The 15,845-nt window shown below is 55.8% G+C and overlaps 1 protein-coding gene across 4 annotated transcripts in view; it reads left to right on the top strand.

Moving 5' to 3' along the window:
* The first annotated feature begins 201 nt into the window (after nt 1–201).
* The window catches only part of ZMAT4 (zinc finger matrin-type 4), a 94,042-nt gene continuing 78,398 nt past the window's right edge, over nt 202–15,845 (top strand). For 2 of the 4 annotated variants that reach the window (XM_074808110.1, XM_074808109.1), the window contains exon 1: nt 13,280–13,457. Coding sequence is in view for 2 of the 4 variants with exons in the window: in XM_074808107.1 (XP_074664208.1) it covers nt 2,627–2,717; nt 3,744–3,820 (168 nt within the window). In the remaining 2 variants the exon portion in view is untranslated. Of the gene's footprint in view, nt 361–2,417; nt 2,718–3,743; nt 3,821–13,279; nt 13,458–15,845 lie in introns of those variants that run through there. The other 2 variants (XM_074808108.1, XM_074808107.1) reach the window with 2 other exon arrangements.

Below are 15,845 nucleotides of genomic sequence, written 5' to 3'. Positions count from 1 at the left end.
CCGCCGCTTGTCCCCAGAGCGGCCGCCGCGGGGGGGCGCCTTTGCCTCGGAAACGCGCGGGGCGGCGGCGGGGCCCCCCCTTCCCCGGGGCCCCCCGGTGCTTCTGGGGTGCTGCTGGTGCTGCTCTGCCCCGGCTGGGAGGCGAGGGGGGCTGCCCCGCGGGGGGGGGGTGTCCCCCATCCCGCTCCGGCCTCTCCGGTCCTTCTCTCAGCTTGGGGCCTTCCTACAGTGTTATTTTATTATTATTTGTAATTGCAGCTTTTGAGAGAATCTTGGCAGGATCCATTTGCCCTAAATACTGCACTTCTTAAAGCATAAGTCAAAATGCCAGAAGCGGCGCTTCGCGTGTCCTCGGCCCAGGTAATAACGTGGAACGTGATTGATGCTGAGAGTGTCGTGGTGCTGGTGAGAAACGGCTTCGGGATTTTGCACATCTCCTGCGTTGCAGGATCAGGTGCAGCAGTCAAAACCTTCCATTCCGGTCCGAGTAGGATGGTGCCTCTTTATGGTGTAACCAATCTGGACGTACAAGCTGCAGCTTTATTCATTTCACTAATTGCTTGCAGCTGTCAAAGCTTTTCATACTTAGGGAAAAGTAAAAAAAAAAGGTAGAAGTCAGTCCACAAAAAATTCAGAAATTGATAACAGTCTCTATGCTGGAAGGAATGGAGATGAGAAGACTTTTGATTTGTAATTTGTGGTCTAATAAGCTAATTAGGAAGGAACAAAAAATAATGGACGCTTTGCTGGTTTTGTTTAACATCTAACAAAAAATCCAGGTTGGTTAATTCTCGCTACGTGGCTTTAAGTGATGATTGCACGGTGCCCTGGCTGTGGAAGGTGGGGGTAGGTGAGGAAGGACCGCGGAGGGATGAGGAGCGGTGGCATCTGCCTGGAGCTGGCGTCCCAGGGAGCAGGATGCCCGTCAGGGAGAGCAGGTCCTTGGGAAAAGGGGAATAGTGCAGCCGCAGCAGGTCTGGCCCAGAGCCGGGCCCAGGAGAGGCTCCGGCAGCGACCTGGGTGTTTGGGAACCGCGTGAAGGCGTTGCGGCAAACCTGCCGCTTCGTGTTTCCGTCCCCGCTAAAAGTGCGAGCGTACGAGCGACGGCTGGTGCCGTCCGAGTCTGCGGGTCTCTGCTCTGTGCCGCTAAAACATGAGCTGCGACGGGAGCCCTGAGCTGGGAACGGGGCCGGTGTCCGTGTGGGCTGTGTCGAGGCCCTGGCAGCGGCCCCCGAGGACGGGCAGAGGACAGCCGGCAGGGAGCGGGTGGGCAGCAACCTCGAGTCGAGGGTTTGCCTTTCCTGTGACAGGAGGGGAAGTCACAGTCCATGCCCAAGGCCACCACGCTGCTGTGGCTGCTGTCCCCCTGCAGCCGGCTTCTTCGGAGCGGTCTGCAGCCCCTCTTGAAAGCCAGTCAGGATCGGGCTGTCCGTCCCTGTAAAGCTCGACATGGAGCTGGGGTCACCAGCCTGAGCATCGCGCTGCTCTGACATCCCGTGAGTGCAGAGAAGGAGAGAAGGCTAGTCCTGTGGGTATAGTGCATCGGATTAAGACCCTGTGAAAAAGGGGGGGCAGCCCCTGAGACGTGTTATGATTTTGATCCTTACTTAGCACTGTGTGTTGTTTCTCCTTGCCCCGACTCTGATGCGAATGTGCTCTTCATCTCCTCGGTGGAGAACAGGCTATCGTACCAAAAGTCATTAAGTTATGGGGCCTGCAGCAAGGCTTAAGGACAATTTAAATTAGGAACCTGAGTTGTGGCATGGCAACACTAGAGCGAACGCTGTAATTAGGAAGGCAGCGATTTCCCTGTGACCTTTTTTTTTAAAGTGTTTTAAATGGCCCAGTCTCGGCAGAGCTCCCTCCCTGTGTTAGAAGTTTCTCTCTAATGTGGGTCATGCCTCTGCTGTTTGCAGGTGGCACAATACGGAATCTGCATTTTGTTTTTTCAAAGTTAAAGTGTCTTTCAAATATGATTTTGCATCTAACGCAGAATGTAATAAAAAGACTTTAAAGAGCTGCTGATGCCTCGTGGAAAACTGAAAAACATTCTGTTGAGAAACAATTCTGCTGGGCTGTCTTATCTGCTGTTCCCTTTGCTCATTTTTGATAGCACGGGGCACTATAAATATACATAGTTATACATAAAAATGAGAAACCTTGGCAACCAAATAGAAGGTTAGTTGTTTTCTCGTGTCTGTTCGCTATGGGCAGTGGGTGAGGGGAGATGGAGTTCATCGGTCGGCATTTCATCTTTACAGCTACCGGCCTGATGCTGTGGCCGATTGTTGAGCGTTGGACTGAAAGGGAGTCACGTACCAGTGGATTATTTTTTCCTAGAGGTATTTGTTAACCCTCTAAAAATAGCATCAGTAGTTTCTGGGGCACTCTGACAAGGTTGGTGGTGGAACAGAGAAACGAGGCGACGCTTCGGAGCCGAGGACGGGAGCTGCCGTATGGCGGCGGGGGCCGAGCCCCTCGGCGGGGGCACGTCGCAGCTTCCCGGGGTGCTGCCCCTCGCGCCCGCTCGCCCGAGCAGCGCAGCGCTCCCGGCCGTGGCCGCCCTCCCCGGCATCGCCCCGGCGGCTCCGACCCAGCGGCGTCACCCGCGGGTGCTGGCAGGGTGATGCCCCGTGAGCTGCTTCCCTGGGCCGACATCCGAAACCCACAGCGGCTCCTTCAGCCTGAGCTGCAGGACCGAAGGCGTTGTGGAACGGGTACAATTGTTACTGCCTTAAATGAGACCTGACAAAGGGCAGGATCTGCTGCAAGGAGTCACTTGTGTTGTTTCCGAATGACTGGGCAAAATAACTTCGCTGATCCCTTCCCTTCTGGTGGCTCTTGCGCAGAGACGCTGTTCCAGAAGCCCGGCAGAGCCTGCAGAGCGCGCTTGGCCTCTGGCACCGCGGGTCGGAAATCTTGCAGCAGAGGGGAGCGGGGCCTGTCTGCCCCTGCTGCGCTCTGGGGACCTGCAGATTGAAGCTGTCAGGGCTGCAGTTGCTGAACGAAGGGCTCCTTGGCTGTCAAGTTTTCCGGTAATTTTCCCAGGCAAATTACGCACCTGCCATGGCCTCAGGAGAAAACATTTTTTGCCATAGCCATCAACTGTTCAGAAAATGGAGAGTTGTTTTGGCACCAAAATACTGTACTCCCCTCTGAAACAGCATCTTGTTCATGCTGTCATAAAATGGGAGACCTTAAAACACAGAAGGTGGACTCAAACTGTCCTCAGGTGTTGCGAGATGTGCTTTCCTATTATTAGCATTTTTTGAAATAGGAGCCCTTCTACAGAAATTCTTGTGTGCGCTGTTAGCAAGTCATGTGAAAAAGGAATGTTTGGACAAAGGACAACTGGTTTTACAGCTCGGGCCTTCGAGGGCTGCCAGGAGCTGGTGAAACGTGAGCAGCTGTGTAACGGTGCAGGCACTGGGCTTGCTGTGGCCTGGGTAGTGCAGGCGTGTGAAAAATGCTCCTTTTCAGTAGCAGAAAGCAAGCAGTTGCCTAGTAAATAAGGAAAGCCAATTTAAAATCAAGGGTTAATTGGGAAGCTGATATGAAACAGGTCTTCTGTATACTCAGAAGGGGTGGCACAAATCACAGATAATGTTTACATGGAAATACAGCTCTGTGGGATGCCACCCAGAGCTGATAGGATTCCTTTTAGTAACTTGGAGTAGACGTGGTTTCCAGATGTGTCTTATTTAATATTAAGAAATACCTTTTTTTTTTTTGTTTTGCTGCAGTCGTGACTTGGTATTCCTTGGAATTATGGCATGACGTACGGGTGTGTTCTGCGCAGAGCAATCCAGCCATGTACTGGGTGAGTGGGCTCAGACATCTGCACAGTATCATTCCCCTGTCACCAACTGATGGTGATATAATTAGAAAAGTCATTAATCCTTGCTCAGCAGTGCTAGAAACTATTTATAGCAAGGCAGACAAACAGTACCCTGCATATAGGGGTAGGGTGGGTATGGAAATTACTCCTGGTGCCGTATGTATTGTGGGGCCTAAATCAGAGAGAGAATTTGCTTCTGCGAGGAAAATTCCCTTCCTGGCCGTATGCGGACAGACACAAACTGTCCACGATGACCAAGGTATCGCCCCCTGGACTTGCCAGAGGGGCCCGCTCGGGTCATGTCCTGTGGGCTGTCCCCATCCCAGGCTTTGGGGTCCTGGGGGGGGGCCTGTCCTGCCTGTGTCCACGGGCCCCTCTGCGGCTGGGACCCACCGATGCAGAGCACAGGGCTGCAGCAGGTCTCAGTCAAGGAACAGTAACGAATCGACCCAGCTCTCCTTTTCCTCAGTGTTCCTGGGAAAGGCATTGAAACCAATCAAAGTGGCCCTTCTGATCAATTCGCAGTGACAAACGGTATCTGACAGCCTGTTGTTCATACCGACGCCTTGGGGCTGGGCTGGCTGTTTGCTGATACATGTTCATCTCTTGTCCGTGGAGCTGGAGAGCCCCGGTCTGCTGGTTTAAATAGTGTCAGACAGCAGCGAGCACCCTCAGCAGCTGATACACAGCCGACAAGCTTGGTAAACGCTCGAGTCTGCCTGGGGCGGGTGATGGAGCAAGTGTTTGTGCGGCTGCTTGTAAGGCGAGTGCTGTGCCACAGCGACGGGGGTCCGGGCAAGCACCGATACTGATGATCTGGTGACAGAAGGGGCCTTGCAGCAGCGCAGCGCGCACGGAGCTGACGCCAGGTTTGGCACTGAAGGATCTCTGGGCACAGCTCCGTGTTGTGATGTGCTCCCTTCCTAACTGGGTTGCCCCGTCTCCCTGCTGAGCCCGCTCTGGGGGTCTGTTGCGGGGTGATCCTCCAGCAGCGCTGCAGCCTGTGCAGGGTAACCAGTTACAGCGTAACTGGGATCCGTTTAAGCCATTAGCACCCAGGCATCTCCCTCCTGTGCGGTCCTGAGCAGCCAGGATGACCGGCACAGATGTGTGCTGTCTGCTGGGCCCTCTCAGAGGAAGACCCATGAGGGTGCCTGCCCAGCTGATCTGCATCTCCCCTCGCTGTGGGCTGTCCTGGCAGAACCTCGATAGCCACTGGCCCGATTTCCCCCAGCCCCGGCCGCTCCTTGTGCTGGCAGCGCTGCAGCAGCGGAGGGCAGGGGAAAACGGAGCTGGGAGTGCACCTCTGCGTCTGTGCTTGGGGCTGGTGGCTTGCGCCCAGCTTCCACCCACCTCATGCCGCCAGGGAGCTCTCAGGACGCTTTGGCAGGTAAGGGTTTGTTACTCATGTCTCTTCCCACTCGGGGACTCCTGCGACAGCCGTGTCTGTTCCACTCTGTGTGTTACCACTCTCTAACTTGATTAATGCTGGTGGTGTAGGCAGAGAGGTTGGTCCCCGTATCTCTAAGCCAGAGGAAAAACCGGGGCGTTAGCAATGCTTAGTGAGCTATAGGCCAAGCAGGGCTGTTATTTACAGGCTTCCGAGATGCAGCTCAGCCTGGGCTAAGGTCCACATTTTCCTTGTGCGAGAGCCAATCTTCCTGCCAGGCTTTCCGCTTGAGGGGCTCCATCTCCAAGCTGTCTCCCAGCGCCTGGGCTTTGCCCTCGGTGCCAAACCTCGACTGCCCACTCAACGGCATCTGCACAAGGGCGGCTTTTGTGCTAGTCTGCTGTAAGGGGCTGGGAGAAACTCCAAACTTTCGGAAGCAGCAAAAAGAGGGTGCAGGGAAGGACTGCTGGATGTTAAATCGTGCCCAAGGAGCCTGCAGAACTGGCATGGAGGTAATGATTGCTGGGAAGTGGAGTGTTGCAGGCAGTGGAGTGGGTGCTGGGGGGGCCTGTGATGTTGTGCCAAGGTCAGCTGAGGTGGCAGTGTTGGGAGAAATGCTCCTGTTGTCAAGTTAAACACTTCACTGGGTTTTGCCTAGTGAGGCACAAATTGCATGTCTGTGTGCTGGCAGTCAGGCATCAGGGTAACCACAGGGGAAATATGTTTGTGTCTGGGCTCACTGCATCTTTCAGGCTTTGCTGTGAGGATTTCTCAGAAGAAAGCGTAAAATTATTGTATCCTCTGAGATTAGTGGACCAAGCCTAACCGTCCCCAGGGACAGGACTAAATCCCTTGCAAAGAGTCCTGGTGGGCAGCTGGCTGCCCTCTGCCTCGCCTGGGGCTCAGCTGCTGGGGCAGACGCCGGGGAGGTGGGAGAGGACCTGTTGAAAATGTGGCGGCCGCTGTTTTGTAATTGCGGGAAGTCCCCAGTGCTGGCTTTGGCTGACAAAAGCAGCGCTCAGGCTCTAAGCTGTGCCTATGGTTTGCCTGGATGATAAAAGGTGACCTCGGAAATTGCATTTCCAAACATCTTCCCCTATCCGTGAACGATGGCATTGTTCCCAGTGTTTCAGGCTGGGGCTGCCTGGGGCTCTTTGTTTAAGCTCCCTGGGTGCTGCAATTCTTATGCACGGAGCTAAGGATGCTCTGCCAGAGTCTGAGATCCTGGGAGGCGGTTACAGTTCAGCCTTTTGTTATCCCGAGGATTAAAAACTGCAGTTGAGGATGAACTAAGGAAATCAAAGTAACCTATCTAGGGACATCCCGCAGGCATGTTTAACAGTGTGATGGAGCCAGGGTCGGCCACTGGTTCAGGTTGTTTCAAACAGCACGAGCTGGCAGAAGAGCCCACAAACCTCCGTGAAGAAGCAGGTAGTGCTTGAAACACGCTTAGCAAACTTTGTTTTGCAAAAAACCTGCGGCTGCCTGCTCTGATTTCACTGCTGAATGTCAGGAAAGGAGAAGTCTAAAGGGCGTCATGCCTCAGAGGAGAACCTGAGCCCTTATGGTCTCAAAGGAATAGGGACTGCCTGGCTCCGAGGAGGGTCTCTTGCCGCTGCTCTGTGGGTGCGCCGAGGCTGCGGGAGGGGCCCTGGGCAGACCCCGGGCTGTGGCCGCGCTGCTCGGCCGGGCGAGGGCCAGGGAGCCTCTGTGGGTGCCTGTGGAGCGGCAGCGCGGGCAGGACAGAGCAGAAGAAGCCTCGTGCGGGGCAGGTGTGAAACGTGTGGTGGAGGCACGGCCCTTTCTGCTGGGAACTGCAGGGGCTTGGCCAGAGAGCCGGAGTGTCTTGAAGCCTGACCCTCCTTCTGCTGTGCCAGACGGTGTCTTCTCCCGGGGCAGGTCCTCTGCTGCGGAAGGAGAAGGGCCGTAGGGGCAGCACAGCCAGGGTAACGTTTTGCCCAGCTCTAGCTTTGCCCGTCAGCCTTGCTAAAGGAACGGCCCCATCCCGTGTGCTCGTGGCTGCAGGGTTTGTGAACTCCGATATGAAGCTTTGCTCAAGCTTATTCCTCCTTTCTCCAGAGCAGCTGCTGCTCCCTGAGCCAGTGCTGCTTTGTGCTCTGCATCAGTCTGTGATCTCTGCTCTAATCAGAAATGGGAATTAGATGTGGGAGCGGAGTGGCAGCAGAGCTGGAGGCTGCTCTGGCGAGTGCAGCAGCTTTCACCTGCAGCCTCCTGCGTCGGCGGCATGCCGGGGGGAGTGCCAGCAGCTTCCTTGTCCCACGTCACATTGGAGATGATGTCCCAGTTCAGGCAGAGTTTGCTGCAAGGATGTCTCATAAACAACGTGCAGGTGACTGTGCCTTTGCCTACGGTTTCCTCTCCTCTTCACTCCCCCATGCCTGCCAGCTCAGAAAACGGAATGTGGATAGCACAGTATAGCCCAAGGGAGGGAAGGGAAAGAGCAAACGCCGAGAGGAACACCAGATGTTGCTGCATTGCACAGCAGAGCATCTATCCTCTCTCCAGAATTCACTCTGAATCCACAAGCTGACGTCCGATCAGCGGCGTTTCAGGGGAAGGCCTGGAACGATGCCCTTTGCTGTCCCCTGGACAGTGTGGCATTTGCCACGTGTCAGTTGTTGTACTGGAATGAGATCGAGAGTAGGTTTTTAAAGTGCAAAATGCAGCTACTTCCAGCAATCCCCCCTCTGTCTGACAAGGTGACCTACACCTAGCTAGTCCTGGTTATGATATGCTTGGGCAGATTTTGCAGTGTCCTTTGACATGCTCTGATGTGCAGGCACTGAGCTGTGAATGCACGCAGGAGCGGGGCCTGTCTGTGCCTCCTGAAGAACCCAAGTACTAATTTTACTTTGCTTATTTCCCTTCCACTCCGTCGGTGCCTCTGCCATGCCCCTTGGCCTGTGCAGTGACTGCTAATTAAGAAAATGGCTTTGAAGACAGCAGGTTTCTTTTTTTCCTCCCTTGGGGAAAGGGGGATAAAGTGGGCTTTTAGACCAAGGGCAGATGAATAGTCCTGCAGGGCCTGGTTCTCATTTATGCTCTGGCCACATCGTGCCACAAAGTTGCACTTCCACACTTGCCGTAGTGCTAACGTGTGGTCTCGGCACAAAGGAGAACCAAAGCAATGGTGTGTTCTACCGGGCAGCAAAGCAAAGCAATGTGCTTGCTGCTGTGACAAAAATCTTGTTTATTTCTGGAGACTTTTATAATTATTCACTGAGCTATGTAGTGCCTCGGGAACTGGACGTCACAGCAACGTGGTAGATCAGTAGCAGACAGTCAGACCCGGGGTTTCATTGGGGAAAACCTGGTTTCTGTTTGTGGCAGGTCAGAAGCCAGCAGCAGCCCAGGAGCAGAGTGTCCTGGCTGCCCGGCCACCGTGCTGGCGTCGGTGCAGAAGGCACCTTGTGTCACAGCACGGGCCTTGGGGCCACCCTCGCCCTCCTGCACGGGGACTGCCCCGTGTCCCCGCTCTGCCTGAGCGAGATCTGCTCGGAGGGGTCTGGAAGAGCAATGGGCTCGTCTTCTCTGGCGAGAAGGAGGGTGAAGGGTGCAGGGTTTATTCAGACGCCTCGAGGCCGTACCTCTCCCTTCCCTGGGGCGTTTGCATCGTTCCTGCAGAGGTTGCTGCAGGACTCCAGGTAATTACACCAGTCTGGAGACATGAAGTGCCATGTAAATGCCAGGTGTCCATTAAGTATGCTTTAGGCTGGGCCAGCATGACCACGTTTGACAGGCCTAAGCTAGTGAGAACATTCAAGATTTGAGGGACTGGTTCTTGTGTCTTGAGTGCGCTGGTGTGGAGAGGAACACGCCTGGAAAGAGGCGTTCCTGTTGCCAGCACAGGGACAAATGCAAGGATGCAAGTCCAAAGCCTCTGGGTACCAGGGCGGGTGTGTTGAATTGTCCTTGCTGCTGTCCGTGTGGAACAGGGCCCTGATTCAGCGGGTGCATCAGTCTGTTTGCTGCCCCAGGGCAGGAACACCTTTAGCACCGCTGAGAGGGGCTTGGCTCCCTGCGCACCCCAACGTTTATGCCAATTATTTGCTGACCAGGTAACAGTTCTGTATTTAATTGGTGGTTGGAAAGTATTTTGCTGAACAGCCCTGTGGGGTGATGGTTCCTGTGCCCTGTGCTTGCTGTGGACAGCTCTTCGCTCGGGCTTTGGGAGGAAGCAGGGCTGGTGGAAGAGGCACATCAATCAATGGGACTGCCCACCGGAGTCAAATTAGAGAGAAATGGATTCTTTCTTTTTGGAAGGGAAAAATGTAGCGTTCCCATAAAAATAAAGGAATCTGGAAATATTTCACAGCCGTAATGTGTGTGAGAGGAAGGGTAAACTTCCTCTGGGCCAGGAGGTTGGATGGGAAATTCGTTTCCCACTGGGCTGCAGGGTGTCTGCGTCTCCCTGCAGGTGGAGGAAGGTTCGTCCCTCCCTCTCCAGTAACCGATGCCCTTCGCGGGTGGGATTTTCCGCAGGGGCTGTGCGTGCTCCGGTCCTGGGCAGCCCTCTGGCAGCGAGGAGATGTGGTGCCGCTGTACGAGAGCCAAGATTTCTCCCAGATGGTGCCCCATCAGCGGGCACGGGCTGGACCTGGCCTGGCCGGGCTGCTCCGGGGGGAAAGGTGCCCTTGCTGGCTCGTGCGATGCTGCGTCCCTCAGGCTTGGGGTGTGCAAGCGGCCGCCGAGGGCTCGCAGCCGGCGCAGGGTCAGGCCGTGCGTGCTGGCGAGCGGCCTCCCCGCGCGGGTGGTGTGGGAACCCCTCGGGAACCTGGCCCGAGATGGCGGGCAGGCGGCAGCGCGGTGGGTTCGCTCATCTGCCTCGATCTCCTGCTTCCCGGAGGCCCCGTACGAGGCAGCGCAGCCTGCCCAGAGCCTTTCCCGGGAGGGAACGGCTCCAGTTTGTGCTCTGCTTTGTTCCGTGACTGCAGTAACCTCTCCTTCTTTGGAGAATAAGATGTTAAGGAGCTTTTGAAAATGATCAAGCCCTTCAGCTTCACTACTGTGATTAATCAATCACAGCTGCTGCTTTACAGCTCCATGTTTTGACGCGTTTCAGGTTGTTCCAGAGTTAGCCCAGCTCAGGGCCTGTAAACACGTTCCAGAGCGCTGGCAGGGTGCTGGGATGGAGCAAAAGCTGAATTTTCCAGTGCTGCACTTTGTTCAAAGCCCAGGCTGCCCAAGTCTGTTGGGGAGAGCTGTGGGGTGGCTTGTTTGTCTGACACAAAGGAGGGCAGTAACGAATTACTCATTCTCACCATTATTTTCTGCAAAAGAGAGTTCTCTTGGAGGCGGTTTTGTCCGGGGAGCCTTGCGTGGGCCCCCTGGAGCCTGCGCTGCCGGGACGCTGCCAGGCTCTCGGGGAGACCTTGGGGAGTGTCTGGGCTTCGCAGCCCCATGGGGAGGGAAGGTTCCTGGTCCCCATGGGGTGAGAGCAGCCTCGGCACGCCGGCATTTGGTTCTCTCCATTCGTTTCTGTGCCAAGGGCACAGAGCTTGGTCTCCGGATCTGGGGTTTCCCCAGTGGCCCGGTTGTGGGGTGTCGGGGTGGTCTGGCCCCGCGGCCGTGTTGACAGGGCAGCTGAGTGCCCCCGACCTGCCGCTGGATGCTGGCACGGAGCTTCTTCCAGCAGCGGCACGCGGACACCCTGGTGTCCCTTTGCGACGGCTGGGGAACAGGCACGTCCCCGAGTGTTCCCAGGGTCGGGGAGCCTCAGGTGAAAGCAAGGAAAGGCTGTGCTAGGTGGTGGGAGGGTGCACCTTGGAAAACTTCAAAGGATTTATTAATTTTTAAGTTATTTCCAACATTTCTTGTGCTGATGCTGCCATTACAAGGGAGCATGGGATGCTCCTGAGAATTATGTAATCGTACAAAAATAAGCAAGGAAGAGATTTAAGAAATATCTCCTCCCTGGATGGCAGCTGCATCATTGCAAATATTGTCTGATCTGCTCTTAGCACTGAAGTATCTGAGGCTCCAGGTGGCAGCTCTAAGGAGTTTGTGTCAATTTTGGAGGCTTAGATGCATGGCTTAAATGCTCCTTAGCAGGTTTTGGGTTTTTGTTTGTTTTTTTTTTTTTTTTTATAGCTAAAGAAGCAAGCAGGATCATGAAGCATAACAGCTCAGATAGTTTGTAAAACTGCTGTCAAGCAGATTAAGCTGGAAATGGAAAAATTGCTGAAGTCTTTTCTCTTCTTTCTAATGTTTGTGTGATAGAGGGTGATTTAAAGTCCATTTCACTTCCAAGGTGAGGCTCCAGGTACCTGGTAGCAAAAGTGAAGCCGTGTGGCTCAGCCAGCTACTTTGCACAAACAAAATCCCTGAGACTGTCTGCAAAGTGTATTTAACAGAAACAAATCAAACTACACAAACTCACTTCTTAAAGGTACTGCAGACCCCCCCCGTAGTGGCCATGCGCCACAGCTGGCCTTGCCCAGGCTGCTGGCCAGGTTTTGCTGTGCTCTGCCAGGGGCGCAGCATCCGCTTTCCGCTAAGGCGAATTGCTGAAGATGGAGCATTTTTATCGGGCTCTGGCAAAAGTGGTACCTAGACAGCAGAGCTCTTTTTGTGAGAAAAGGGGGAGGCCTGTAATGGCTTTGATGAGCCGAATGTTCAGAAGAGGAATGAGCGTGCTTGGTTTTACCTGGCTTTGGAAGCGAAGGCGTAAAGGAGCCTCCCCACATCTCGGCATGGGAGAGGAGCATCCCCCAGTTCCTCCAGGGTGCAGCCCCCTATTGCCTGCAAAGACCTCTGAGACATCTCCCCCCCCACAGAGACACAGCACCCTCATCCCTGCTGAGAGATGTTATGGGAACAGAGGGAGGCAGAGCAGAGCCAGATTAACTGCCTTTCTCCTTGTTTGCATGTGCATCGCAGGCTGGAAATGGCACCTCGCGAGGCTTGGAGCACAAGCTCTCTCTGCTCCATCATGTCCCCATTTCTTACCTAACCTGTGAGTAGCAAGGCTCGTGTGCTGGCAAATGAGGTGTCTGCCAATTCAGCAAAGCTGGGACAGAAACCCTCTGCGGGGCCGAGCCGGTCCTCGCCCTCCTTATGTCGTTACAAGCAGAAAGGAGGGCAGTGAGATGACATTGCCTCTGAAGTTTTGCGTTGGCAGAGGAAACGTGTGTGGGGTTGTGCTTGTCTACACCCTGGTTTTCAGGGATTTCAGTGTCAACTCTGAAGTGGCTTTGCCTGGAGGATATTGTGCACAAAAAATAAGGAAAGTCCACTCTCTAGATTGAGCTGTTACTGGATTTGACAGTGGGGAGATCGGTTTGGTTTAAGCCTGGCTGTGTGTTACAGACTCCCGTGTGCGTGGTGCTGCATTAGGGATGTCTCCTCATCACGTGCAGGCTCTGCATTTCTCCTCCCCCTGTTTATTGCCTTGCCCTCCTCTCTCTGCCCCTGGCCTTGGGCACCTGCTCGCTGGCTGCTGTGTCCCGCCAGTCCTGCCTAAGGGGGGCCGTGACTGCCCTTCAGCTGAAGATGAACCTGTCCTGTTCCCTGTGGTATCTGCTCCCCTCTGGCTCCTGCTTTGAGAAACTGTTCCTGCCCTGGATCCCTGGGGGGGGGCTACCTCCTGCTGTCCCTCGGAGCAGCGCGTGGCGGATGCCTGCAGCGCGAGGCGTGCTCGCTCTGTAAATCCAGGGTATTAAAATAAGTGCGTCATCTGCGAAAGTGTGAATCTGGAAGTAAATACGTTCCCCCTGGAGCCTGTGATACCCTGCACAGCCTCTGCCCTGCAGATCAGATTTGCACATCCTTCTCTTTTCAGTGAGGAAAGTCCCCCTCAGGTGCTCTGATTTAGGCTGTGTCGGGCAGCTCAGCCTTCCCCTGACCTGCCAAGCCTGCCCAAGACCAGGGCCTGGCTCGGGCCGTGGGAATCGGTCCTGGGGAAGCTCTTGCTGGTAGTGGGAGCTGGGTGCGGAGGGAGGCTGCTGGGACCAGTGCAGCCTTGCAGAAGCGCGGCGGAGCCAATCGCTGCTACTAGGGGTGGAGCTGGAGCGACGGCCGAGCATCGCCCAGCGCCTTCCCAGCACAGTTGGCCTGGGCTGCTGGGAGAGCTGGTCGGGGAGAGGGGAGCGAGCTGGCAGCTCCAGCGTCCGCCTTCCCGGGCAGCATCGCTGGGGCGGCATCGCTGGGGCGGCATCGCTGGAGCAGCTCCGCTGTCCTCGGCGCCTCAGCCCCTCCGGCGGCACAAAGGTACCGACCATCCCCGCCCGCTGGCGCGTTGCTTGTTGCTTGAATCTGTTGATTAGAGTTGGAGGAAAGTTTACTGGGGAATCGGAACCGTTTAATAACGGTGCTCGTGGGAGAGCGGCGGGGGATGATCTGTTACGCCGGCAGGTGTGGCGAGGCTGCCGGAGCGGTTTTGGTACCGCAGGCGCTGCTGCGGAGGGGGAGCCCGAGATCGGGGGTCCGATCTGGCCCCCGCTGCCGGGGAGCCGGTGCCTGTGCTGGCTGTGCCACCCCCGGACCCACGGCGGGAGGTCCGAGGGGACCAGCGTAACGCTGTGCGAGGGGTCCAGCCCCGTGCCAGGCGTTGCAATATTTTCCCGGTGGAGTTTTTGCTGAACGCTGCATCCCCCCGTGAGCTGGCGGCCGCGGCCGGGCAGGCCTCTCGGTGTGAGCATCCCCCGAGGGGCAGCCCCCGCGCCGGACAGTCAGCGGGATCTCGGGGTGCTTCTACTGGACGGACTCGGCGCAGGTGTCCCCACTGTCAGGCATGGGGAGAGGAGCCCCTGGGGCTGCGGGATGCGAGCGTGGATGTCTGCAGATGCAGGAAAACAAGCCTATTCTCTCTGTTGTTTGGGAAGTTTGGAGAACTTCCCAAGTCAGCAGCGTTTAGAGAGCAAAAGCAGTTTCCAGGGAGGCAGCTGAGTGCGGGGGGCTGGGGCTGCCGTCCCCGGGGGCAGCCCTGGTCCGACCCACTGCAGCACCCGCGGCCGCCACGGCTGCTCGTCCCGGCGAGGGGGGGTCGGTCCGTGCATCTCCGTGGGGCTGCCTGGCCCCACGTGTTGCGCTGGAGTCCTCCGTAGGTCTGGGAGCCTCAGCAAAAGCTGTTCCTTATGCAGCACGGGCGGGGTGGCTGCTGGTTTGGGCTGCATGGAAGAGCTCTAGTAACTGACCCCTGAGCCGTCTGAGTGCTGACAGTCCGTATCCACTGATCAGTGATACCGGAGCTGGGCAGTGCCCCCTCAGTTCCTGAGGTTAAACGTGCTCCGATTGCTGCCCTTCAGGCAGCCGCACGCTCCTTTCGCCCTCCGCTGATGTTGAAGTGACCTTAGCCTGTGCAGTATTGGGTGAAGCCTTGAGGAGACAGTTAAAAATCACCAGTCTGCATTTCCTGTATGAGATTGTGCAGTTGGCTCTTGCACGAGCACGTGCAATCCATCTGCAAAACACAAACAACCGGCTCCGGAATGTCAGAGGTGAGCCCGGGGGAGCAGGGGGTGCTGCTGGAGAGGGGCGTTTCAGCTTTGGGGCTCTCGTCATTCCCCAGGAGAGGGACAGTGACCTGAAGTGTCTCCTGCCCCTTCTCCTTGCAGTGTGCTGCGGGGCGGGGAATGGCAGGGACCCGATAAACAATTTTGTAAGAGGTATTTTGATAAAGGTTCTAGACAGTGACTCATCTGCTGTAGGAAGGGACGGGGGGGCGGGGGGGGTGGCAGAGGAGCTTTCTAGGTGAAAATGGGTCTTTCCCCCTGATTTTATCAGAAGCAGAAGGGCAGGAATCCTGTATTACTCCCAGAGCAGTGTAGACCTGTCGATTATAAACCTCCTCATCCCTGCACCTGCTCTGGCACCTCCTTCATCCCTTCCCTGGGGATCTGGCCACATCCTGGCATGGGACTGTTCCAAAATTCGGATTGATTTCCACCCCTCGCAGTTGATTCTGTCTGATGATTCTTAGTCACTTCCGAGTCGCTCCAAATAATTAATCCTGGTCCGTACATAGCAGTTGCACCGCGTTTCTGTGTGTACCTGGCCCACTTGGGTGTGCACGTTTCAGAATTCACTTCGCTTGGCTCTGAGTTGTACCGTATTAACTTTTGTCCTGCGTCCAGCCTTCCTCCCTCAGGCTTTTCTGCCCTGCTCCGTCCTCTCCTGTGCTGAAAAGCCCAGAGGAGGTGGAGTGCTGCAGCCTTTCCACCTGCCCAGGTGTGCTGCAGTGCACACACCACACCTCTCACAGGCCTCCCTCGCTAGTCACAGCATTGCTGACCAGCCCTGCTTGAAAAGCTGTTGTCTGTGTATGGAGATGTTTTGCTGATATTTGCCTGGATCTGGTTTATTTACTGCTTCCAGTTTGCAAAGGAAAGGTGCAGCCAGTTGATCCTTGCTGACTTAGCACCTTCCTCCCCGTGAGCAGCCCAGCTCTCTCCCTCTGGGGGATTTATGGCACTGCACCACTGAGCTCCCCTTCTTCGTGCCCGGAGGTTTACCTGGGAACGCTGATGGCCAGTCTGGTCCCTCTGTGGATTTGTCATCCCTCTCTGCAGGGGTTTTGCTGTTGAGGGGAGGAAAAATCCCCAAGCACACCAACGAACAGCCCTCCTCCCCCACGTCAGCAATCAAATGTAGACAATA

Source organism: Strix aluco, chromosome 28 (assembly GCF_031877795.1).
Source record: "Strix aluco isolate bStrAlu1 chromosome 28, bStrAlu1.hap1, whole genome shotgun sequence".
In the NCBI taxonomy this organism is placed as follows: Eukaryota; Metazoa; Chordata; class Aves; order Strigiformes; family Strigidae; genus Strix; species Strix aluco.
Note: the sequence above shows the minus strand (reverse complement) of the source record. Positions and strands in the feature narration are given on the sequence as shown.